Raw genomic sequence first — 26,690 nt, 5'->3', positions numbered from 1 at the left:
GGTACACGCAGTTATGATACGCAGAATCATTATGATTGTGCAAACTGTTGTTATGCAACCTGGTAAGAATCTAAAGAATATTCTAGAAAATAGTTCGGTTCGCCCTGGTACTCTTCTAGAGGCAGCGGAGCTGTTGAGCCAACTTCAAGTTGACTGCAAGTACCCTTTCTATCAAAACGACCGCGTTTTGAGAAACGCTGATCCAGCCACTCGAGCCAGATCTGTTGCGTGGCATATACGACAGACACATGGCCGGCGCTGTTGACTTTTACATATTGCAGTTCATTTTGGGGGTATTTCTCGCACGTCTTGTTGACGTATTTGGCGGTCAAGGTTTCAGGAAGGATATGATCAGCCGTTCCCTGCAGCACGAGCAGAGGCCCTTGGAAGTCCTTGCCTCCAGCAACAGTAAGGTCCGCCCAAAGTTTTGAATAGTGCGAATTGACAAACTCGTCTCTAGTCAGATTCACCTTGGGGTGTGAAAAATCCGTTCCAACCAGCTCCACGGCTGCGGTTGCAAATACAGAGTTGCAGCTCTGTATCATGCCCATCAAATCGACAAACTTCTCACCCACATCAGTCAGAATGCTTGAGATGGGAATCTCGGGGAAAACCAGACGAATCGCCCGAGCCGCTTGAACGAGCCCAATATTGCTCTGCGTGGTAAAGAACTCGAAGGAATTCGTCACCGGAGCCGCCGCGATGCTGCCCATGAAACCGGGAACTTTTGCATCGACCTGTTGCTGAGCAGCGGCCCAAGCAGCTGCACCGCCCTGTGAGTGGCCCATGACGACGAAATCATGGCTGATACGGTGTGGAAAAGCTGCGTGCGCAGCTTGGGCGGCGTATAGCAGGTCGTTGCCCGCCGCTGGTGAGGCCCCATATTCGTGGGTAATATTCTTGCCATCAGGGTAGAATGGAACTCCAAGGCCAGCGTAATCCGTTCCCACGACGGCATAGCCAGCTAGCGCAAGACTGTACGGACCGGAGAAGTGGAACGAGAGGCTGCGAATGTGAGATGGTGCGCATTCTGCGTATATGCCTGTGGTGCCGTGGCCCCAAGATACAAGAGGTGCGACCAAACCACCTCCTCGGGGCATGTATGGCCACAGGATATATGCTGATACCGGCACGAGAGTTCCGTTTAGAGTCTTGGATTGGTATACGATGCGCGACAGGGCGAGGGCTGGGGCGAGCGTGTAACTGGACGTGTTTGTGAACTCTTGGGCTTTTAAGACGGAGCCGGCGGCGGCGGATGTGGCGTTTGGCGGGAGATGGGTGTAAAACGGATCGCCAAAGACGGAACCGGTGGCCCAGTTGGAACGTTCAAATTGCGCAGCAACATTGATATTGTTGGCTGCGGAGGATGACAAGTTCAGAGGGGCAATTTGCTCATCGGTGAGAGTGAAGTTGGAGTTGAATGTGTTTGTTTGTGGTTTGAGCAACTTGCCGCTGGCAACGGATGCCAACGAGCCCAGCGGCAATAACAATGTGGACGATATGTGGAGATGCATAATCAGAAGGGCATATTCAGTCTTTGAACAAAGTTGTCAATTGTAAGGGAAATTCCAAAATCACGGCTTGCCTTTGTACGAGCTTGTCGTGATGATGACGCCTTTAGTTGATGCTCGTCTCCCCCGGCAGATCGGATTGACAAAGTTGAGCCCTGTCCGTGGCGTCGGCAGAACGACGCCGCCTGTACTCCGTACATACACAGGGTAAGCACTAAACTCTGTTGGGACTCCCCAAGGCAGAAGTTTGACTCATTCGGGCGATTAGATGGAGACTGCCGGGGGAAACTCATCTGATACTAGTTCTGAGAGTGTGCTGCGTGTAAGCGGACGGTAGGGTTGACGAGGCGCACACAACTTGTCAGACCGCACGCTGGCCGAGACCTCAACTTGGTAGGAAGGGACAGGCAGTCAGATTTCGTTGCTCAGATCCAACTGCGAAGATCTGAACCTGTCATGCGGAGTAGATGAAAAACAGGCACTGGGCTGACAATCTCCATTAGGATGTCCCGCGTTGGTCGACTAATACGGCAAGCCGAACTTGGAAACACTCAGTTCTAAGCGATGAGTGTTGAACTAGTCTTGTCCAATAGCGAAGCAAGCCTCTTTTTCGACGTTGATCACCAAGTTTATAGGGGATACCTCTTTCACATTACCCCGTAGTCGTTGCCGAATTGTGGGTTTATTTGACGCGTCAGAGAGATCCGGACGGCGTCTGATATCGTAGGGGCAGGGGGCAGCCCCGATCTCGAGTTGTGGCAATAGAGTAAAACTTGTACAACATCCATGTCAACAACCGAAATGGAACTGGCTCCTCGAGAGTAGCAGTCCGAGCTGTCTCCTTGTATGCGAGGAGATGGATGAATGACGCAGTTTGCGTCTGGGTCAACCGCAAGAGTCAAGTTGTATCTGCGAGGCAAAGGTGGAACAATGGACGCCTCGCAGCAACATTCCCTACATTTGCGTTTGTGGGAGCGTGTGATGCAACGATGGTGTTGGTAAAACAGGTTTCAAGAAGGCATCAATGCCTGATGGTTGAACACGACAGCCGTCAATGGCATCTCTATGAGAGTCTTGGACAGATGACCCCCCGTCTCGAGTTGAGTTGCCTCCTTCGATCCACAGGGCTAATAGTTTCCATCTCTGACAAGATTGCAGACTGCTTCCTACAGTCGTATTGCCTATCCTCCTGGCCCCTTTCGAGGGCTATACCGCCGCAACCTACCTAGTTCGCCAGATGCACACGTCGTACAGACAACAAAGATCGCCGCCGTCGGCCCATTGTGCCGCCTCCCTCCCTATCTCGTTATATCTTTCCATCCGCCGTGCCCTGTATTACTCGCCCGCCGCCTACACCACAACCAGTCTCGGAAACGGGTTAGGTAGATGCAGCCTAGGGTGCATGGATAGCGGAAATGGCCGACTTGCATCCCCTCTGGTGAGGATGCTTGGAGGGTTCCATGCTGTGGAATCGTATAAGGCTCAAGCGAGGGCTCGTTTGCCGTCGGAGATGTTACCCGTTTTCATGCCCTTGCGCGAATGTAGTGATGACCTGACTTGACAGTGCCACATTGAGCCCACTTGCGGCCAGGCAGATCATCAATGCCGGTGCCCGATGGAACTATTTCTACAACACCCTTGTAGGCGGAGCCATTTTGGAACTCGTCACCAGCATGATGGTACATGTTTTGGCCAGAGATGTCGGACAAGCTCCGATTGCCCAAATCAGAGGATAACAGCATGTCATTGGAGTGATGGCACTGCCAACGCAGCAAAGAACAGGGCAACATGGCTCATGTCTATCGTCTTGCTTGTCCGCACGGGTGCCAAAGGTGTCAGTCACATCTCCTGTAACTGAGGCTCGGTGATGCTAAATATAATAGGATAGACGAAACATGTTTCAGTTAGCAGTTGGATCGCAGAGCTCACGAAGCAGGCCTCGGCGGAGAGGGGATTGCAAACTAGGTTTTGTTCCCAGCGTTATCTGGGCGGCGGTTGTGACTATCGGTCGAGTCGTTTTGAGCTGTTTACGCGACGTCCTGGGTGATATCTCGGTTCCCCTGGCCCTCTTATTTGACTTCGCTCCTTTGCGACGTTTTTAACTTTTGTTCTCTGCAGGTGAGCGAATGACGATTGCAGGCTACTCGATGGCGTCCCTTTTCTGGAAAGTCCCGACGTTTGCCGTATCAGCTGCTGTAGTCCTTTGGTAGGTCTGTTTTCTTTTTTCTTTTTTTTCACCGAGCCGCTGTTTCCGGGTGCGATTGTCGTAGTAGCAGGCAAACTGTTGGCAAAACATATCCATACCCCTGGCATTGGGATAGGTTGAGGCGTTGTTCGTCATCTGGGCGTTATTGCCGCAGATGAAGTGGCACGCACACTGGATATCGAAGGTGGAGGCGACGATACCACGGATGAACGATGAAACATTATACATCTGATGGGGTCCTGTACGTATGTACGTATGAGGAGATGTGCTGTCTGGTGGGTCATTCTGTCAAACTGCGATGTAGATGTGGTAGATCTCCCCGTTCAGGACCAGTAGCAGTAGTTTGCGGCGAGAAGACAGAGATTGGCCGAATTTGGTTGCGACGCGTCCCGTTGAAAGCCAGGGGGACCGAGGACCAAAGTTGTCCGATCAAGGATATCTGCCAAGGCTCAAGGTTCATAGATGCCCAGCAATCCAGGATTGCAAATAGCCGCAACGCACATCGTCATCGGCCGGTTCACATGCGTGCTTGGGGCACACAGTCTGCCTACATGTGTCGATTTGCCAGGACATGCCACCTACAAGGATGCGAGATGGGCGATGGGCGATGTGAGATGTGAGATGTCGATAAGATACATACATAGGCTCGACGAGAGGCCAATGAAAAGTCGGCAGTCCAGTTCAGGAACAGAACTCGCCCTAGAACTTTTTATGTGGGACTCTCACGTTGTACCATCACTCACGGAACCTTAACTAGAACCTTAGTTGCCGAGTGCTCGCCACTCGTTCGTTGCCTGAGGGCTGGAACATGCACAACCTCTCAAATGGCAGAGTCGCAACACGGGGGGATAGCTTCCGTCACCGAATCCTCTTTCATCAACACTGAAGGCCACGTAATGTGGATTCTACGGGGGACGGGTTACCACTTTTCCAGAGTTGCTGCCCAGAGGTCAAAGCTCTCACAACCTATCAACTCGCGATATCCACACATGCCAGCTTCATCACGTCACATTGGGGAAAAGGTCGAGTTTTCATTCTTTTTTTGGTCGCTACCTTTCGCACTAGGTTATCAGTGTAACTATAGAGTCAAACTCTTATCTCAGCAGCAAACCCAGAGCGCTACCATGATTTGAAGGGGTGGTGTGGATGTTGGCCGTCTCCATGCCGCCGCACAGCCCAATCGGGGGAGCAATAATCTCTGTCCCACGACTCCATGATGCCAAGGCCCTACTGCCGGGTTGGGGGCCATCAGGCGTCCTTGTACCGACATCCAAATGAGGCACTACGGCCTCTGTCGTCGTAGGGCATATGCATCTGCCAGGGGTGGTTGCCGGGGGCCGTGGTCTTTGGATATTCTCACCAGCCCCTGTAGGCAGTGTGTAAGTGACAGAGATTCTATGGAACACATTGTGCAAGATGAGGAAGAATACAAAAAAGACAGATATTTCCTTCGACTTGGTCCCGTATAGTGTTTCGATGTGAGCCAACCGAGTCTTGTGGCGAGTGCTCTTTTTCTTCTTCTTCTACTGCTGAAGCATTCCACCATGTCCGAACTCACAGCGGCCGAAAGGGTCCTCCATGACCAGGCAAACTTATTGCCTCGGCGGAAACTCATCCCTGTTTTATGTGTGCTTGCCATTCCGTCCATGATATCCTTCATTGATCAGAATGGAATATCGACTGCCCTGCCCACCATTGCGGCCGAGTTGAACGCCAAGGACACTATATCCTGGGCAGGCACCTCGTCTCTGATAGCGAATACGACATTTACCATGCTCTACGGCCGGCTGTCTGACATTTTCGGACGGAAAAACATCTACGTTACTGCCGTGGCTCTGCTTGCTTTGGCAGATTTGATGTGTGGAATGAGCCGAAATGTGACCATGTTTTACATCTTCCGTGGCGTTGCGGGCATTGGAGGTGGTGGCATCGTCAACTTGAGCATGATTATCGTCTCGGACGTTGTGACCTTGGAAGAACGAGGTAAATATCAGGGCATCATCTCTAGTATGGTCGGCGTGGGCAGTGCCACGGGCCCTTTTATTGCTGCTGCGTTTGTGTCCAGGTATACTTGGCGTGGCTTCTTTTATCTGCTGGCTCCTCTGAGTGCGCTGAGTTGTCTCGTTGCCATCATCTTTCTGCCGTCCAAGCCTCCTACTGCTGGTTTCACAGAGAGTATGAAGAAAGTCGACTGGCTGGGGCTATTTACTTCCTCCGTCGCCGTCATCTTCTTGTTGATTCCCATCTCTGGAGGTATGTTTCTCACAATATGTCGTCAGCTATTGCCCCCGTCGCTAATGAGTGGTATAGGAGGAGCGTACTTTCCATGGGACTCGCCCATGGTTATCGCTATGCTAGCTATTGGCACCTTGTTTTTTATCGCCTTTGTCATTATTGAATGGAAAGTGGCCGCTTTGCCAATGATGCCGAGTGAGTGGCTACATGCACATCTTTCAACCCATTTCCAAGCAGTGACTGATCTGTTATCATCACAGTCTCCATGTTTAAAAACCCCGTCATCGTTGTGATTCTCATTCAGACCTTCCTTCTCGGACTTGTCTATCAATCATTCGTTTACTACGTCCCGTTGTATTTGCAAAACGCGCGCCAGTTCTCCATCATGACATCGGCCCTCATCTTCTGTCCCACGGTCGGAATTCAAAGCGTATCTGGCATCCTAGCTGGCTACTGGATCGCGCGATATAAGAGATACGGAATTGTTATTAAGTGTGGCTTTGGGCTGTGGTTGCTGTTTGTTCTCCCTTTCACGGATGAACTGGGGACGTTTGGCTAACATATCACAGCGGCGCTGGACTCACTCTCATATACGACCGACAAACGAACCCCGGTGCAATCGTCGCACCTCTAATCATTCTTGGCATCGGTGTCGGATTAGTGTTACAGCCAACCTTGGTTGCCCTCCAAGCCCATTCCCCAAAATCGAGACGGGCTGTCATCATATCCAACAGAAACTTTAACCGCTGCTCAGGTGGTGCGGCTGGGTTGGCTATATCAGCTGCCGTTCTGCAAGTGGTACTTCGAAATTCCTTGCCTCCAGAATATGCATACCTAGGCCACTCCAGCTTTGACTTGCCTGATGTACCTGGCGGTATTCCATCTAGTGTCCTTGACGCTTACATGTCCGCGAGCTACGCTGTTTTTGTTCTACAAGTTCCACTTGTGGGAATATGTTTCTTGGGAACATTTTTGATCAAGGATAAGGGCTTGGCTTTTGCTGACGAACCCAAAGTGCAAGAGGATCAGGGCGTAGGTGAAACTGATCTTGAATCCGGACCGTCATCATCAGGATCCAGTGTAATGGAGAAGGGAACCAATAACGTTGCCAGCACTGGAAGAAACACGGTGAAGCGTGGTGAGTCAGGTGTGAGAGTAACCGTATCAAGCAAGGATATGACGGACAAGAGACCATAGGCAGCAGTACACTGAAAAGCATATATGGCAAGTCATTCATTTACATTAAAAGGGGAATTCCATGACTCAAGTTTCGACGTACTCCTCTTTGCGAATGGTCGACTGATGGCAGAGTTGACTTTCAGTCATGATTTCGTGGCAGAGAGGCAGAGAGCAAATAAATAAGCTATCAATGGTAATTGCATGGTGTGGAAAGGCAAGTTGCTTGCCCAGACCCTAACCCTGACAGGAGACTTGGGCGTATTGACACAATGGTTCTGCACATGTGTCAAGAAAACAAACCACGCCAAAGTCAATGAGGGTAAGAACTGGATTTTGCAGGGTCCCTTTATGTCGCTTCACGAGAGCCTGGAGGGCAATGATCGTCCCAACAAGGGGATGAAGCTGCATGTTTCAGATGAATGCATCTTGCCGGGACCTCTAGTCCATTAAAAAGATATCACTGCAGACCTTATAAGAGGGAGTAGCACTGCTAGCGCGGAGGCTCTGTCTACGAGAGCTATGTAACGGCACAACTTTATTTTGACACTGGAACGGCACTGCATAGGTATAAACACATGAACCCGGACGCTCAGTATAGATATCATGCGAGAATCGAGCGATACGAATTTCGTCTTTTACTCTACCCTTTACTTCTCACATTCCTACTTCCATACTGTAATGTGCCTTGAATGTCGTGTGTCGGCAAGCAGCGGCCCTGGAGTAACTACGGACGAACGTCGCAGAAGATGACAACTCTGAGTCGGATATATAACTCTCTTCTTGCGGTGAAGGAGGAAAAGTCGTCTCGGATTGAGAAGGTAGCTATTGTAGATGTAGGTGCTGTCAAACCCTTAGGCCTCACGTCTCTACTCAAACTGACATGGCAGAGAACTTGTCCGGGTGTCATTCCCGGCATCGAGCTCATTGAGGAACAAGGTGTCTCCTCTTGGATCGCCATGTGCTCTTCATTTTGCTAGGAATCTTCATTGGCCGTGGGCCCGTGCTGGTACGGTTTCGATTTCAAGACGAAAAAGTCACTTTGATCAATGACGGCAAGACCAGAATCAACAGCGCGGTCCCGCTACGAAGGCTCTCCTAGGCCTCAAAGGAGCTTCCTGAAGATGAAACCGACACGTCTCCAACGCTGTCAAACTGGCGCAACAAGCCTCTGTTCATTTCCAGCTTCCTGGTGTCGCAAAGAGGCATCAATTGATGCTTGACAGCGTAACCATGGTATGGACACCATCGACGCCGACTGAATTATGGAGTATGGGCCGCAGGGTAAGAGATATGAGGGTGATATGGGGATCATGAAGTCGGGAAACCACCTAGGATCCGATGTTTGCCTCCAGACTCGTCGACGGTACATTCTACGCCAACCGTGGCGGCAACTTTGACGAGACTCGGGGCTTGGCAAATGGCGGTTTGGGCCATATGTACCAAAGGAAGAGATTGACGGGGCTACCAGGTGGGCGATTGGCATGGTTTATAATGGATTCAATGTTCGGAAGAATTACCCCCGATGGGCCGATATATACATCTCGTCAAATAGGAAGCGGTTGGGTTTGGACAAGACTGTGTGCTTTATAATCACAATATGTCCAATACAGAACTTGAGTCGAAATTGGGTAATAGCTCCAATTCAGCCCAGGATACCCCAGATATTAGGTGCCACGACGACCAACGTGTTTAATGTTCGCCCATGTCTCATGTCATGCTTACACACGATGACAAGACGCCGCCGGAGTTGTCGGCGATTCGAAGCTGGGTTCTATGACTTATTGTGGGGATAGTTACAGTGGGTGTACCTGGTCCGCAGCATCCTGCCCTCTAAGGAACCGAATACCCAGGTCACCTCACTACCGATTCCATCACGATCGAAAAAGCTGAGGCAAAATCGGTAACTAGTCTGGTTCATTACGTCTGGTTTATTGCACATATTGAGGCATGGATGACGAATGGCCGGTCAGCAGACCGGTTGCGAGTCACTGCTTTGATTTCTTCGTTCCTTTCCATTCAAACATGTCCATAAACAGCCAGGCCGCACACCACTTCCTCAACATCGCCCACGCTTGGGTGCCGCCATCAAAAAAATTTAGCTCAACCCATCTCGGGAGCTGGTAACCACCCTTGCGCCCCTTTTCGATTTAGAGGGCCGGCCTGTTGTGCTAGGCGCGCTGCTACTCTGTTGCTTAACCTTTTCACTTGTCATCACCGACCTTTGACGTCTCGCTGATCTGTCCCGCGGCAAACATTCAGCTGCAGAAGAGATCACGGAGCTCTGGTGGATACCGAACCACATGTCGACCGCCAACAGCGCTCTGATCTCTGCGTGTGAGCCTCTGACGTCGATTACCAGTCCCGCCCAAGTCCTTTCTGGCGCGGGGCAGCAACCGTGGCCCCCCTCCTTCCTTTTACACCATGAGCCCAGGCACCATGACAACCACCCAGGTATATCTGCTACCGCTCCACGATGACGGCTCTCCCGATGTCGAGAAACAGTACATCTACATTGCGCCATTGTCCAATGATCCTGTGACTCTCAGGTTTGCCATTGAGGGCACTTCGTCAATATGTCGCCATGGCAGCCTCTGGGTCAATATCCCCGAGAAGGGCAGGGAGTTTCGTCGCGATAGCTTCAGAGAGTTCAAGTGTGTGATTTGCTGAGCTCCCGCATGGCCCAATGACTCAATTGACCTGTGTATTAACCGCTGTCAGGCTAACACCCGACTTCAATCGCACAATCGAGATATCTATCCAGATCCACCAACCAGGAGCCTATGCCTTCTATACCACCTATGCCGAGCTGCCGAGCCTCGAACCGCGTATTTCTGAGGCGGCCTCGCAAGCCTCGAACCAGTTGAAAAGAACACCGACTTACTACATAGATGTTGCGCCACGGCTGCGTTTGGACGGACGCCCACTCCCGCTGCCCGCGCTGTCGGTATTCTCTGTCATCAGTAAATTCATGGGCAAGTACCCTACCGACTGGGATAGTCACTTGCGAGGTATAAGCGATCGAGGTTATAATATGATTCATTTTACGCCCCTGCAAGTCCGAGGATCGTCCAACTCCCCATACAGCTTGTACGATCAACTCGGCTGGGACTCTGGTTGCTTTCCCAATGGCGAGAGCGACGTTGGGAAACTGATCCAAAGCTTGGAGAAGGACAATTCCCTGCTGAGCTTGACGGACATCGTACTCAATCATACCGCGCATAATTCAAAATGGCTCCAAGAGCACCCGGAAGCTGGCTATAACCTTTCAACTGCGCCATGGCTAGAGTCTGCGTACGAACTCGATTCCAAATTGCTAGAGCTGAGCTCAAAGTTGCAATCTCTTGGCCTACCGACTGATCCAAAATCACCCGAAGATCTCCTTCTGATCATGGAAGCTATTAAAACAGAGGTCATCGCAAAGATTCGTCTTTGGGAATATTATGCACTTGACGTGGAACGAGATGCTGACGCTGCTGTGGACACATGGGCTGGGACAGGGACGTATACGCCTCAAGATACAGAGAGCATTCGAGAAGCGGTTGAACAGCTTAGGGATTCCAGCGTCACTCAACAGGCCGATTTCCTCCGAAAGTTTGCGCTCTTGGGCAAGGATCGCCTAGGTGAACGATTCAGAAGAAGGGTCGATCCTAATATAGCGGCAAGTTTGCTCGCATTCTCCCTTGGCCGATACGAAGGCGAGTCGTCGAACTCTGCAGACAAGGCGGCGGCCCGCTTAAAAATGGTAGAGATCCTACATGCATTGAATGTCCCATTGTACGAAGAGTACGATGGCGACATAAAGGAAATTCTTGAACAACTATACAACCGCATAAAATATGTTCGTCTGGACGATCACGGTCCCAAACTTGGTCCTATAAACGATGAAAACCCGCTGATAGAAACATACTTTACACGTCTGCCTAAGAATGGTACGACGTCAAAGCATGACCCGCGAGATTTGATGGTAGTGAACAATGGCTGGGTATGGGGCGGCAATGCGCTGATAGACAATGCCGGCCCTGACTCACGGGTATACTTGCGACGCGAAGTCATCGTTTGGGGTGACTGTGTCAAGCTGCGGTATGGTTCGAAGCCGGACGATAGCCCTTGGCTTTGGAAGCACATGACGGAGTATGCTCGTAAATTAGCAACTTATTTTGCTGGTCTGCGCATAGACAATTGTCATTCAACGCCGATTCATGTTGCTGAGCACATTCTCGACGAAGCACGCCGCGTGCGGCCAGACCTATATGTCGTGGCTGAATTATTTAGCGGTTCCGAAGACACTGACTACGTGTTCGTAAAGCGACTCGGACTCAGCTCGCTCATTCGAGAGGCTATGCAAGCATGGAGCACCGCTGAGCTCAGTCGACTGGTTCATCGCCACGGTGGTCGCCCAATTGGCAGTTTCGAGGTTGACGAAATCGCCCATGGTGACCCATCGCCGTCACCAGACTCGGAAAGCGGGCGAGACCTTACTAGAGAAGTTATACGGCGAATCAAACCTACGCCAGTGCACGCCCTCTTCATGGATTGTACTCACGATAATGAAACGCCAGCTCAGAAACGAGATGCTCGAGACACCCTTCCTAATGCGGCACTTGTCAGCATGTGCTCCAGTGCCACAGGCTCCGTCATGGGATACGATGAAGTGTATCCCAGGCTCATAGACCTCGTCAGCGAAACTCGCTTGTATACGTCAGAATCATCTAGGTCCGGTCCCATCAAAGTTGGTCGAGGAAAGAACGGAATTGCTGGAGTAAAGAAGTTACTAAATCAAATTCATACACTAATGGGCAAAGATGGCTACGACGAGACGCACATCCACCACGAGGAAGAATACATTACTGTGCACCGAGTTCATCCTGAATCGCGAAAAGGATACTTTTTAATTGCTCACACCGCATTTCCTGGCTACGGCAATGGCAATGGTGCTTTGACTCCAGTCCATTTGGCGGGAACTCGAGCCCAGCACCTAGGAAGTTGGACTCTAGAGGTGGATGCCAGCGCAGAAGCAACAGCAAAAGCCGTCAATGACAGCCATTTCCTAGTTGGTCTCCCAAGCCGTGTCATAGATATCGCTGGCGTCGATGTGGACTCGCAGGGCGAGGACACCGTTCTAACTGTGCGGGACAACTTCCCTCCTGGAAGCATTGCACTTTTCGAGACGTGGATTCCTGCCGCGGAGCATTCTACTGGCCTCGACACATATGTCACATCAGGTGCAAAAGCAGCTTGGAGCCAGTTGAACCTCATTGACTTGAACTTTTTAATGTACAGGTGCGAGGCTGAAGAGCTTGACTCGAATGGTGGGCGTGACGGTACATACAATGTCCCAGGCCATGGAAAGCTGGTTTACGCCGGATTGCAGGGATGGTGGAGTCTCATGAAGAGCATCATTCGGGAGAACAACCTCGCCCATCCTCTGTGCCAAAATCTGCGGCAGGGCACTTGGTCTCTCGACTACATCGTCGGCCGTGTTCAGAAAATGAGTGAAACAGAGGGCAATGAGCAGCTTGCCAGGCCAGCCACGTGGCTCAGTGAACGTTTTGATGCAATCCGAACAATTCCTAGCTTCCTTCTCCCCCGGTATTTTGGTTTAGTTCTTCGAACAGCCTATACGGCCAGCCGTGACAGAGCCTTGGAGCTAATGGGCGAGAACATCGAGAAGGCACAGTGGTTCATCCAAAACCTGGCGCTGGTTAGTGTGCAGCAGACGGGATATGTCAAGTCCGCGTCACTGTGGCCAAACAAGGCAGTTCCTTCCATTGCTGCAGGGTTGCCTCATTTTGCAGTTGAATGGGCAAGATGTTGGGGGCGCGATGTTTTCATTTCCATCCGTGGCTTGTATCTGGGGACTGGCCGGTTTGATGAGGCCAAGGAGCATATTTTGGCATTTGCAAGCGTTTTGAAGCACGGAATGATCCCCAACCTACTGAGCAGTGGCGATGCGCCTCGCTACAATTCTAGAGATTCAATCTGGTTCTTCCTGCAGACCATCCAAGACTTTATCAGATACGCCCCTGAGGGGGTGGACTTGCTAAGGTCAATTGTCAAGAGACGTTTCTTGCCTTATGACGATACATGGTTTCCAACACAAGACCCTAGGGCATACTCGAAAGAAAGCACCATAGAGGAGATCATCCAGGAGGCACTTCAAAGACACGCCACCGGGATGAAGTACCGAGAGGCAAACGCTGGATCACAGATTGATTCTCAAATGAAAGATGAAGGTTTCAACCAGGATATTCATGTCGACTGGGAGACGGGCATTGTCTTTGGTGGCAATCAGTCCAATTGTGGCACCTGGATGGACAAGATGGGAGAAAGCGAACGAGCCGGCTCCAAGGGAGTGCCCGGAACTCCACGAGATGGTGCTGCCATTGAGATCACTGGTCTGCTGTACAGCACCTTATCATGGCTGTCTGAACTGAATGAACAAGGAAAATATGCCTACTCGTCAGTCAAAACTGCAGCCGGAACGAGTGTCTCATTCAAAGATTGGGCAGGGCGGATCAAGGCCAATTTCGAGAGATGTTACTTTGTCCCTCTCTCGTCAAAAGACGACTACAAATACGACGTCAACCCTGCCATCATCAATCGTCGCGGAATCTACAAGGACCTCTATAAATCCGGCAAGGAGTACGAAGACTACCAATTCCGCGCCAACTTCCCCATCGCCATGGCCGTCGCCCCATCTCTATTCGACCCAGGCCACGCAATGCATGCCTTGTGTCTAGCCGACTCGGTCCTTCGCGGCCCGACGGGCATGGCCACACTGGATCCCGCAGATCTCAACTACCGCCCATACTACCGTAACAGCGAAGACAGCGAGGATTTCGCCACAAGCAAGGGGAGGAACTACCACCAAGGCCCGGAGTGGCTCTGGCCAACGGGCTTCTTTCTCCGTGCGTTACTAAAGTTTGACCTGATGAGACGCACGACACCCGAGGGTAGAACAGAGGCCTTCCAGCAGGTCACGAGACGTTTGGCGGGGTGCAAAAAGATGATTGAGGAGAGCCCGTGGGCTGGCTTAACAGAGTTGACGCAGAAGAATGGGGAATACTGCCCTGATTCGGTAAGCTTGCGTCTACTTCTCTAAACAATTGCATAAGATGCTAATGAAATGCAGAGTCCCACGCAGGCATGGTCAGCAGGTTGTTTGATTGATCTGTACATGGACGGTAGGGAAGAGCAGCAGAAGCAGCAGTAGCTAGGAATCTGGAATATTGTCCCCGAAAATGTTTTGTTTTCTACACGTGTTTATAGAACCGCCATGAGCATACGAATACAATTTGGTCCTATTGACAACGCCTCCCATCACTGACTTATACATGGGACGCATTGTGGCGTAAGAAAATATATATATATAGCTTGCCGGTTTACATGGCCCTGTCTCCCAAACCTTGGGTTACCCGGTTCTTCATCCCCACGACACAAAGCAAGGCTAAGCCTGTCGGCACCTCTAAAATGCAGTGTCATGATGTCCACATGATCCCTTCGAAAACGCCTGCAGTCCCCCAAAATAGAGCGAGAAAGCTCAAATCCCACCAAACATATTAAAAGATATAGACTAGAAATGTCCAGGTACAGACTAGGAAGACAAAGAACAAAGGGTCAAAGCGTAAGCGTTGTCCTCTTTGTTGCCTGTGCTTTTGCCCCCAAGTTTGAAATCTGAAGCAAAAGACACAACATTTTGTGGCTCTGGAAGAGCAAAGATCCTTCGGGCGGGTGAGATTACGGTGACAAAATAACGAAAAGATACGGCCGTATTGACAATCCTGTGAAGAGAGGAGGCGCACAAAAGTGCAAGCCAGGATGTGTACTGTATATCCAATAGGTCGCTATCGATGAGTGTCAGAAAGCCAGCTATGTATTCATATTCCGCCGATTCGAGAAGAACAAATGCAAAGCAATATGCGGCGGAAAATGAATTCAACTATGCAGAGAATATGAGAAATCAGGTCGTAGAGAATAAATCGCAGGCTGGTCGTTGATAACGGCAACAAATAAGAAACTTCGTCTAAGTGCGCTGAGTAACTGTCCACTTCTTCTTAGGTTGAGTTTTCCCTGCCTTTTCAGTGGCAGCCCCTCGCTCAGGGTCACGCCCAGCGTTGTGTGCCGTAGGGGTCCCAGTCTCAGTACCAGTAACGGTGGGTCCCCATGAAGGATGAGAAGCAGACCCTGAGTGCTTCTGGCCGAGTGAAGTTTGCCGGTCCTTCTTTCGCAAATATCGCCGGCGCCAGATGCATGCGCCTATCCAAATACCGGCAATGGCAACGACGAGAATGACAAGCATGATCACCCATTGCCAGTGGTTGGACAGCCTGGTTTTTCGCCCAAGGCACATTAGTTCCCGTGTCGTCAAGGACTATCATATCTTCAGACTTACCAGTCTCCGCCATTTCCACTGTTGCTGCCACCAATATTGCTAGAGCCTGCAGCATTCGTTTCTGTAGCTGTATTCGTTCCTGTTGTCTGTGGGGTGTTTTTAGGGGCCTTGCCATTACAGAAGCTGGTAAACCAGTTGCCAATGGAACTGAGGCCCTGCGGGTTACCTGGGCAAGCATTCGGGCAGACATTGGCGCCGCCGCCTGAGGAAAATGGTGCAACTCTTGAATCGGCACAAAAGCATGATTCGTATGTACCTGCATCGGCAGTAGGTAAGGCTGGAGGCACACAAGCGCCGTTGGCATCCCAGAGAGGGCCACAAGCATTGGCACAAGCCGGAAGCTTGCTGATATCGTTGAATGGGACGATAGTATACGACAGGCCATTGCCGGCAGGTTGTTGCGCTACAGCAAGATTCGGTTAGTGAATAGGGCCACCATAATCATGGCAAGATATTCGAAGAGAAATCGTACCCATTTTATTGCCAATGATGTAAGTCGTGAATGTTTTCCTTGTGTGATAATCGTATAGTGGTACTGGATAAGAGCCCTAGTCTCCCGGAGCACAATCTTTAAGAAGCGATTGATTCTGCCGTGCAGGCTCAACCAGAGAGTGTTGTGCCAAGCGGAGCTGAAATACAGGAGGCTGTCCCTGTGTTGCCTGTGCCGTCGTGTCGATGCCCGCCGAATTGTGTATCGCTGCGGCTAGTTTTCTTTGGTGGAAGAAGGTAGGATGAGCCGGTCCGTTGCGGTATTTGGGCAGCGCTGGCAAAATGAGACAAAAATATTTGGCGGGTGATCAGACTCCAGGTGTAGATTTTTGTTTCGAGACGCTGCCTACTTTGTGGTGAAACTGGCCAAGCGGAGCCGGAGCACCTTCTTCCTTGCAGCAACCGTGCCAGCCGCCAATATAACGAATGAAATAGCGAACGGGCGAAAAGAGCGATAGGAGTCGGGAATGAGAAGGAATTGGCGATGCTGGGAGCAAAACAATAACGGGACGCAGTCGACGCGCCAGCGATGGTTAGGTTGTAGAATGTGTCGCTTGTTTGATTGTGTTGAGGTGAAAGGAATGGAGAGCCACAGCAGCGTGAGCGAACCTGGAAGAACGGTGGGCGGGACGAGAGGAGTCAACTCAGAACTAGTGTCAGGATGAAATGGGCAGGAGAGGTCAAGTCGGATGGACATGGCACCTGCACCTGGCACTGGCGTCATTTCAAGTGGTCAACTGTCTGGTAGTACCTCTGCAGGTTCTGCTCTGCAAAGTTGATAGGTGTGCACATGTACAGTGCCACCTCACACAGGCCGGACTATACGGTGAAAGCTGAGAACGAGACCTTGGGCTGGTTTTCTTGCTCTGTACTTGAGTACGGAGTACAGTGTAGTGATAGGGACCCACTGCTCGCGCGTGGATTCAGGTGAGTCCCTAATGACCAATGAGGTTCCATGTTCTGAGATCTAAGTGGCTGAAATGTCCACGATGGCTGTGGGTCCCAAGCTCAAATGCCTTGGCGCTTGACTATGTCTTAGGTACCTGGGTACTTGCATACTCGTAGTCCAAGGCAGGATGAAAGCGGAACAATGGGAGGGCCGAGGAGAGCACAAGAGGTAACTCGGTACTTGGGTGTAGAAGCAGCCAAGCAAACCAAGGGACGGGGCACCACTACCTGCATGTGAACCACCGAGCTCAGGCAGCTTGGGTGTCTTAGGGCGCCGACTTCCAACCAGACAGCACTGAGAAAAAGTTGCCCCCATTGCCCTCACATCATCCTCCCGACACAGCATTGCCCGACTTCATCGTCACGACTCGAGCCATGGGGTGTCTTCTCACAATTCGGCTCCCAGCCCGGGCTTGTGTTCCGTCGCTCGGAGCCAAACTTCAAATTATACGGAGTACTACATACTCTGCAATGCTGGCTTGGGACTAAACATTGTAGCCGTTTGCAGCGGGCATCTTGGCACCGTGGCTTCCAATCTGCTCCTTTTTTCTGTTCTGGGAACTTCTGGCCATCCAGCAGTGTGCACGAATGTAGTCACATCAATTGACCGCGCTCACGTTGTCATTACGCATTCGCGTAAGCTGCACTAAGCACAAAGATCCTCTTCTTTGTCAATCATCCATCATGAAAACACTCGGTTACTAGCTACCAGCACCGTCTTTCATTGTCCACTTGCCCACTGATGGTTCCAGAAGTCTTATTTTTGGTTGTTTGGTGGGGGCATCACCCAGGCGCTCATGCCGTCGGCTGTGGCGCATGGTCAAGACCAACATTCAAGGTACCACTTGACATGTATTCGAGACCAGGCACTGCGTCCTCGCCTCTAAGCGCCGACAAGGACCACCAGGAGCACGTTGGCGCAAATTCGGGAATGGAAGCTCAGATTGTTGAGGTTGGCCAAGAGGTCACGATGTAGTCCTTGTCCTCCACACAATAGTCGCGCCAATAGAGGCAAAAACACCTTCCGCCTGGCTTCAACTTTCATGTATTCCCAGCGATTTCCTAGACACCCATCCATCTTGAGAAGTCGGGATTTGCTTTTCTTGAGTGCTTGGTGGCTTGGCCCTTTGCAACGCGCCGCACATTTTCCACCGAAACGCTGGCTTGATAAGTATGTGGGGGCCCTAGCCGTTGCGCTGGTGCCCCATACCAGGTAGGTACCTAGTACCTAGTCCATATGTACCGGTATTGAAGTCAAAATTTCCCCAGCTTACGGAATCCCCCGAGATGAATTACGAGACGTGTTGGATTGAGCCTAGACAGTTTGTGTGTTCCTGGCGTTGTTTGACTGCGCTTTTCGCTGCGCCAATATCCACCATGTAATTTCCGCGTCGCTAAACGACCCCAGTCAGATCACAGTCAGATCATGCAACCAAAAACAGACGCCGCCGCGCCTGAGATATGCAGGTCCGTTGATTCTAAAACACGTCTGGCTTTCTTCTCGTGTTGTCAGCCCAACAAGCCATCGCAACTTTCCATCATGGATAATTCGCTGCCCTGCGCCTTCCCCGCATCTCCCCATCGTCCAACCGCCTTGCAGAGCCTGTTCTTTCACCAGTTCGACCTTCACACAGGGATTGTCGCCCTCGACGGTTAAACCCCCGAGTAACCCGGGCTGTGGCAATGGCGAACAGCTGTTGAGGGCGTGTGGGCCATATTTGTTGTGGCTTGCTGGCAACAACAAGCGGTACAACCAGAATTATTAGAGACACTGTCACAGCAACCCTTTCTACTGTCAGGCCGAGCCAGGTCTCTCACGGGATTGAGAGTCAACGCAATACTAGTAAGACCTCCCCAATTGATGCCAGTATTTTTTCGCTCGGGTCGTCTCCGGAACCAAGAGGCTCACCACGATACTGACGGCTCGTTTTTTACCCGTTTTCATCAATGTGATGAATTCGCCCAGCCCAACACCCCCGCCAGTGCTCATCAATTCAAATGAGTTGCAGTACCAAACATGAACAACATTTCCTAGATATGGTATCATCGGTAATACAGCCTCCCACTGTACACGATCCGAAAGCAGTTACCGCGGTCTGATAATCATAGAGTACAAGCGCGTACTCCATCGTTCGTCCACTTGCAATGCTGTTTTTTCTTCTCATGTCTCAGTCTCAGCACCAGGACTCACTTGATCGAACAGTTGGCCAGGAGTCTAGGGCCCAAAGCAGTCAACATCGTCCACTCGAGGGCACTGTCTCGGACCGGATCTGTGATATCCTATCAATCCATGAATCCACGATCCCGGAAACCTTTGCTTTCACGCGGCGATCTGCAGAACCTTGGAAACTGGCACCATTTGCGTCTACAAGACCATGAGCCTGAAGTCATTATCGGCCTCACATTAAGCACGAACATCAAAATGGATGTCAATGGCCAACAAGGTGAATAGTTTCATTGCTCTTGTTACTATGAATCTAGTCATGCACCAAATCCTTATTTCCGTTGTTTTTGGGGGGGGGGGGGGGTTTGGAGAGAGGGAGAATGATGTCTGATATGAGCTAGTCGACGAGACACAACAGACATCGCACCCCCCTGAGCCCCCCCCAAAAAAAACATGTCGTCGTTAAAATGCCCTATCGATGTCGAGAACCCTGATGGGCAGATGCGTTTCCACCACTCGATTGACTGTGGTTTGTCCACGTAGGGCCATTGCTGGGTGGGATGGCCCCTTTGGCGACCCAGGGACCAGGCTCTGATAGAAAACTCTGCATGCCGTAAGAGGTTGTGGCGGAAGACGACGATGCTATCTTTGAATTGTTTGTGACTCCGGATCCTGGTACAACGTTAGAAGCATACTCTCGACTCTCGGAGTTTTTCAGCAACAGCTGGTCCATCGAACCATTATTTACCACTCCGTGCGTCTTGTTGTTGTTTGCAGACATCCTACAATTTAGAGTATTGGCAATGCGTAATATTTTGGACTTGGGCCTTCCGTTTTATCTCTTGTCGATGACTGAATAGCTGTTGAATGTGTCCAATTCATCAAGTCAAATTTGACATCGTAGGGCAAACCAGCTCAATTTATACTGCTTCCTCGTCAAGATCAAGGGACGAGTAACCATCTGGTATTGGTGTGCTTGCAGTGTCACGAGTCTTCGAGTCAATTCAAAGGCCCTATTTTTGCGGTCTCATCAAATCTGGAACTCGACAACTTTTGGCGGTTTCATTACTGCGGCGGCAGCCTGCATGATCGTGACGCTTCGTCATTGCGCAAGAACTTTTCTTTTCTGCGGCGTGAATAGCTGTGGAACAAACATGTTTGTACAATCCTGGACGGATCTTATCGGTCGCCGTCAGCGTCCTCTCCTCACTGTCGCACGAATGAGTTTACGGATGTGTCCCCGGGTTTTGTTTCTTATGGTCGCTTCAAACGGTTCACGCCACTCAATATCTGCTTCTTTCCGGCATATGATGCTGCCAGAGAGAAGGCGAATGGAAATCCTAATTAGCCAGCCACAAGGATGAGCTGGGAATGTAGCTTCCCGTATACAGCCGAGTCATATTGGATAGCTCCCATTTTCTCATCTCACTTATTTTCTCCCGCGACAGCAGTAACAGTCAGGTAAGCTGATGGCATCAATCATCCCGGAGCCATACTCAACGGTGATGTTACCGGTAGCACAGTGGCGCTTTTGTCACAAGAAGAGCACAATACCGCCCGCAAGGGGTAAAAGTTTTCTGGAAGAAACGTTACAGAAATTTATTGATGATGATTCCTGCTAACCTCCGCCGTCGATAGTCATTAGCACGAATAACGCGGACCCTTATATGTTGCTTTATATAGCATTCAATATGTTGCCTTTGCTCCTACGAATAGAACAATTTGGGGACATCGGGTTCCTCCACAATGAGACCACAATCTCACATGACTACTTTAAGGGATCGGGCCCTATATCTGGTACATAACCGGGATTTCTGACATGCCCACATACTGTAGTACAAGTATTGAGCAGGTTCTGTTTAGGAAATATGCGGCCGTTGGCGTGTTTCCTCACATTAACTCGTAGTAGGTACCACAGATCCTTCAGAACCCACCTGCAGCGAAGGGGAAACAACCGAATTACCCAATGTGGCACAATTTTCTGCTTGGGGACTCGGGAGACCGGCAGTCGGCCATCGGTCCAATCTTTGCGGACGGGCTGATCCCATATCACCAGTCTCACAAAATACCACGGCGGATAGCCAGAAGCAGAAAACTCCGAGTCACTGTAATGTATGCCAAGCTCCACCGACAAAGATCCTCTAACGGCAACGAAAAACGAAGCTGAACCTCTGTACTCCTATACCATTATCATGAGGCAGTCTACCGGACAAGATTCCCAATTTGTCAAGGCAGGGTAGCTTCCTGGTTCATATCGGCTTCGCCATTATCAATAACCTAAAGCATTTGGCTTCCGACGCTCTGGCAAATACTCCAGAAACTTCCAAGTGGAATGACCACATGAGCCCGTCACATGCTAGCAAATGCCATAGGGTCGGGATTAGCGGCGGTCGACAGAATAGTAGCAATACGGGGAGAAGGGCATGAAAACACACAAAGTTTCGGATAATTTGTCTCGTCACTCTGGAAAACAAAACTGTGCAACAATTACTTGGGCGTGTCAACTGTTTTGGCTGAGCATGTCCCATGCGGCTGACGCTCTTTCATCTTTCCCTCGGCGGAGTGACCAACACCAAAGCACATTAACGTCGTCCGACACGGTGTGACAGATGAATGCTGTGCTATAGCGATCGTGCTATTCATGGCTGCATTACATTTGCCCTCAAGATCCGACGGTGCAGTGCTCCTCAGGGGTAAGCGGATTGACACTCAGGTGATCACATTCAGCCGGTCTCCCACTTCCCGGTGACACCACAAAAGATGGCTATGCAAAGGCACCTGACAGAGAACCGAATCCATTGTGATATCACTTCATGAGCCCTGAAGCTTACTGGCCGGTAACAGGGGATTGATACCTGGAAAGTTTTGACGAAAGCATCGAGCCGAGAACGCCGGCTCACGAGCACAAGCCATGAAAAATTCACCAAATGATTTGTTTTGTTTTTTTGGGTGTGTGTGGCGCGTCTCCCACAAAATAAAAAAATCAAGTCCCGAATCCAGGTCTTTGTACGGAGTATTTGTGAGAACAATTACCAGGCATCGATGTCAGAGTGCCGGCAGCGCGTCACACTTTCTTTTGCCCACTATTCTTAATTATGCCCGCCTACCAAAATTGGAGAATGGGAGGGCTTTGGAATCGAGGTTCTCGCTTCTGGTTGACGAAATAAGGGGTATTTTTCCTGACAACCTGCATAAATAGTAGTTGAGCAATATCATCAAGGGAACAATTTTGCGCACATGGACTCTGCTTCCAATGAGAACGAATCGATTCCCTGGTGGCATATTCGTCCTTTACAGGTCGGGCATGATGACACTGTTATACCACGAGCACCTGAATCCAAGTATTGATTAACGAAAGGGTACTCAGTACCGCGCTAGATAATGAATTTCACCATTTGTGTCACAAGAAGCCGCTGATGGCTCGCCAAAAAGGGCGGCTGTGGCAAGGCCGATGATGGCCTGATCATCTGTACGGAGTAAGGTCGGTCGTATTGACATGGTGTCTGTTTGGCCCATGCTGGCCGGAGCTGCTCTGGAAGTCTCAGTTTGCTATTTGACGCCCTCCGAGTGTCACCCTGAAAATATGACGGCTCACTTACCTCGCGCAGGTTGGGGGCCAATCCTCTCGTTTGGTTATAGCAGTTGAATACTACTCGAGGCGAGCGGCCGTCTCCCCCCTTGCGACGTTGATGTGGAGGCAGTAATAATTCGTTGTGAGATGTTGTTGCCACACGTTACATAGGACAGTAATTGTTATGCTTCGCAAGTGCTTTGTCGCTTCGTTGGCTTGCGTCCAGAGCATGCTCGGTGCGTAGGGATGTCCAAGGGAAAGGGTTGTGAGCAAGTTACCGCGAGATACGAGTACTACCCATTGTCTTAACGACAATGATCCGTTGACGGCGTTCCAGGCCACTTCGGATGGTTTTTACATCGCCGTGAAAACAAATGTATGATTTTGTAGGCAACGAACAGTGCCCAAGGGTTGACATAAAACCATTTACACAGATATTGCACAGAGTATGTAGGGTAAGTGAGTAGGAGACGGGAGGTTGGCTAGGCTTCTATTGTGTAGATTCGAATGGGTAACAAAGTATACGAATGCATTTGTGACCTCCTGGCGGTCCAAGGCCATTACTTGGAGTGAAGCTAGAAAGCACATGCAGCACTCTGTTGCTGTCTCCAGGTTCTCGGTACTCCCCGTTAGTGGAGACGATTTGCAGACTGGGGCCAGGTACGGAGTACTTACCTAGGTAGTTACGCAACACTCGGTGAAGATTTACATAAAATTTGTTATGCATGGCCCGTGCACAAAGCAAGACGTCACAGGACCAAGGCCCATCATGCTACTATTGATCTTGAAGCTTCCAACCCGGCATTGCTTCACTGTCGTCACCCTTGTGTCTAACACCTGCTGTCACCGACGTCAAAGCCACCAAATCTCTTTGCCTATGCGTAGCCCGCCACACTGGCAGCTGCAGGTGCCGAGAACGCCGACACAATTATGAAGCATGATGGGGCCGGAGAATAACGGCTGTTCTCGGGAGGAACTCATCGCGCCCAGGAGCCAGACCATCAATGACCTCAAGCTGCAGCTCGTCTTGTCCCTTGTCCTGGGAGTCTCAGCTTTCATTACCTTTTGTGTGAGTGAATGGAGCCTAATGCGCAACATGTGTGCAAAAGTAGGAGGCACTAATGGTCTGCCTGCTTAGATACTTCGCCCACGATGGCCGTCGCTCTACGCGGCTCGCGAGCGCCGCCTCGACCCCAAGATCAATCTGCCGGCGTTGTCGAATTCATTTTTCGGATGGATCCCGCAGTTATACAGAATCAGCGAAAACCAAATATTGGCAGCTGCGGGATTGGATGCGTTTGTGGTAGGCACCATCCCGCCACTTCATACACGCTACCCACGGTTTCTGATGCTTAATAGTTTTTGGCATTTTTCAAAATGGCTATCCGACTCTTTTCCATCATGGCGTTTTTTGCGATAGTGGTTTTAGAGCCAATTAATATAAGCTACCGAGGAAACGAGACCTGGCTTAATCCGAACAAGCCGGAGCACGATGGACGCGACCGAGATTTATTTGGTTCATCACAAATACTGTATGGAAACGGCCTTGACGTGCTCAAAGATAACGACGAGGACAAGAGCAACGAGAAACCCTACTTGTGGGCATATGTCATTTTTACGTATTTCTTTGTAGCTGTTACGCTATATTCGATTAATTGGGAGACGTTTCGGATCGTCGACCTCAGGCAAAGGTATTTGGGCTCGCAGTCGACAGTAACGGATCGAACTTTCCGTCTTACAGGTATACCGATCAAGCACAGGTCCGAAGAAAAGCTCAAAGACTTGATTGAAAAGCTCGATATTTGCCTTGTGGATTCCATCACATTGTGCAGGGACTGGAAGTATCTCGATCAGTTAGTTCGGCATCGAGACTTACTATTGCGGAAGCTAGAAGCTTCCTGGGCAAAGTATCTCAAAATTCAAGAATCATCAACGCAACATAGTGATGCAACCCAGACACAGAACGTGGACGATGATACAGTCGGTCAAGTCCGCGGCATAAATAGGGACGAGGAGTCTGCCGAGAATGCCCGGCTTCTCTCAAGCCAGCAAGACCAGCCGTATATGTTTGCCGGCGACCGACCTCAGGTGTCTATTCGATACGGTCCACTGCTTCTCCGAAGCCAAAATGTTGATGCAATCGACTACTACGAGGAGAAGCTGCGCCGGCTCGACGAGCAGATTGTCCAAGCTCGGAAGAAGGAATACGAACCTACGGACATGGCCCTCGTCACTGTGGATTCAGTCGCATCTTGTCAGATGGTTATCCAGGCTAGAATAGATCCTCGACCTGGTAGATTCTTGACCAAGCCAACCCCCTCGCCTTCCGACCTGGTGTGGAAGAATACCTACGCCTTGCGCGGCATCCGTCGACTGAAAGCATGGGCCATCACACTCTTTATCACGGTGTTGACGCTCGTCTGGATATTTCCCACGGCATTCCTAGCGTCCTTGTTAAGCATATGCACTATTGATCGGGTCTTGCCAAAATTTGCCGCGTGGCTGAGTGACCATACTGTCATCAGGTCATTCATTCAGAACAGCGCGCCGACGCTGATCGTCTCGTTGCTCAACGTTTCAGTCCCATACCTCTATGACTGGCTTTCAAACCACCAAGGCATGGTATCGCAAGGAGACGTGGAGCTGTCTGTCATCTCCAAGAATTTCTTCTTTACGTTTTTCAACACCTTCTTCGTGTTTGCGGTTTCGAGAACTGGATTCGAATTCTTCAACGTACTGAGGCGTTTTCTTAAAGATACAAGCCTGATACCCCGGATTATTGCCCGTGACGTGGAGGATCTTTCGCTGTTCTACACATCCTTCATCATTCTGCAGGGAATTGGTCTCATGCCCTTTCGAATACTTGAAGTCGGAAGTGTATTTCTCTTCCCAATATCTCGGTGGCTCTCCTCCACGCCCCGCGATTTTGCTGAATTACAGAAGCCCCCAAAATTTCAGTACGGCTTCTATCTACCGACTGCGCTGCTTGTGTTCAACCTGTGTATCATCTACAGTGTTCTACTAAACGGAGAAATAATTCTCATCTTCGGCATAATTTACTTTGGGCTGGGGTACTTTACATTCAAGTATATGCTGCTGTATGCTATGGATCAACCCCAACATGCTACGGGCGGTGCGTGGCGTATAATCTGCTACCGCATAGTCATTGGCCTTCTGGTTTTCGAGACAGTCATGGTCGGGCAAATAGCCTCTTCTAGGGCATTTGTGCAGTCTGTTGCAGTCTTGCCACTGATTCCATTTACGATCTGGTATAGCTACTACTTTAACCGACGATTCGAGCCTCTGACAAGAGTGATTGCGCTAAGAGCGATTCGAAATGGGCGAGAGCAAAACGGCGAGGGCGAACAAGCTGTAGAAGATGAGGCCTCGGATGATGATGGTCCACATTTTCAGCGCCAAATCCTGAGAAGGGGAAGCACTCTAGACGAGTTCAAAGAGAGAGGCTTGACGTTTGTCAACCCAAGCTTAGTTACTCCGTGAGCGGTATGAGGGCATCCCCTTGGAGAATTCTGTACTAACTCAGGCACAGTTTACAACTTCCATGGATCTACCATGATCCACCGGCGCTAGCCGATGATGATGTTACGACGGAGGGCGATCGTTCGTCCCAAGGCCGTCCTACTCTGATCCTACCGAATGCAGACAGCTCGTTGGGTATTGGAGAGGATAATGTATGGGTAGACAGCACACAAAGATCTTGAGTATTAAGGAGGTGTTTGCTGTTTTATGACTTGCTGGAACTTGGACGTTTGGTGATGCATTCTTTGGCTGTTGGGTTGTGCGTGAAAAGGAGTTATGACATAATGAGGACGAATTATCTGTTAGATGGTGGACTGGTGGTTTACGTGGAATTCGTGTAAAGAATACCTTTTTTGTTAGCTTACGATTTTGTTTGCTTCTCCAAGACTCTGGTCGTGGTAATTATATCAATTATGAGGAACAGATGGAGCATGCAAGGTGAGCTTGTAAGGTGT

The 26,690-nt window shown here is 50.3% G+C and overlaps 5 protein-coding genes across 5 annotated transcripts; 3 read left to right on the top strand and 2 right to left on the bottom strand.

Annotated features, from left to right (window-relative positions):
* Positions 1-50: 50 nt before the first annotated feature.
* G6M90_00g019470 (uncharacterized protein) lies at positions 51-1,514 on the bottom strand (the record flags this gene model as incomplete). Its single annotated transcript, XM_014693108.1, has 1 exon — positions 51-1,514. The coding sequence occupies one exon, from the start codon at positions 1,512-1,514 to the stop codon at positions 51-53; it is 1,464 nt and encodes a 487-aa protein (XP_014548594.1).
* A 3,747-nt stretch (positions 1,515-5,261) lies between these two features.
* Positions 5,262-7,149, top strand: dotC_1 (Efflux pump dotC; the record flags this gene model as incomplete). The annotated part of the gene is made up of 4 exons (XM_014693109.1): positions 5,262-5,970; positions 6,028-6,147; positions 6,213-6,468; positions 6,522-7,149. 4 exons carry the CDS (start codon positions 5,262-5,264, stop codon positions 7,147-7,149), a joined length of 1,713 nt encoding a protein of 570 aa, XP_014548595.1.
* Positions 7,150-9,552: 2,403 nt separating this feature from the next.
* GDB1 (Glycogen debranching enzyme) lies at positions 9,553-14,344 on the top strand (the record flags this gene model as incomplete). The annotated part of the gene is made up of 3 exons (XM_014693110.2): positions 9,553-9,782; positions 9,850-14,209; positions 14,264-14,344. 3 exons carry the CDS (start codon positions 9,553-9,555, stop codon positions 14,342-14,344), a joined length of 4,671 nt encoding a protein of 1,556 aa, XP_014548596.2.
* An 810-nt stretch (positions 14,345-15,154) lies between these two features.
* G6M90_00g019440 (uncharacterized protein) lies at positions 15,155-15,999 on the bottom strand (the record flags this gene model as incomplete). The annotated part of the gene is made up of 3 exons (XM_014693111.1): positions 15,155-15,458; positions 15,524-15,926; positions 15,996-15,999. 3 exons carry the CDS (start codon positions 15,997-15,999, stop codon positions 15,155-15,157), a joined length of 711 nt encoding a protein of 236 aa, XP_014548597.1.
* A 7,636-nt stretch (positions 16,000-23,635) lies between these two features.
* Positions 23,636-26,417, top strand: CSC1 (Calcium permeable stress-gated cation channel 1; the record flags this gene model as incomplete). The annotated part of the gene is made up of 4 exons (XM_014693112.1): positions 23,636-23,764; positions 23,834-23,998; positions 24,055-26,192; positions 26,246-26,417. The coding sequence occupies 4 exons, from the start codon at positions 23,636-23,638 to the stop codon at positions 26,415-26,417; spliced, it is 2,604 nt and encodes an 867-aa protein (XP_014548598.1).
* Between the last annotated feature and the right edge of the window lie 273 nt (positions 26,418-26,690).

The sequence above is a fragment of the Metarhizium brunneum genome, chromosome 1 (genome assembly GCF_013426205.1).
Source record: "Metarhizium brunneum chromosome 1, complete sequence".
NCBI lineage: Eukaryota > Fungi > Ascomycota > Sordariomycetes > Hypocreales > Clavicipitaceae > Metarhizium > Metarhizium brunneum.
The sequence above is the reverse complement of the archived record's forward strand: the minus strand, read 5'-3'. Positions and strand labels throughout refer to the sequence as shown.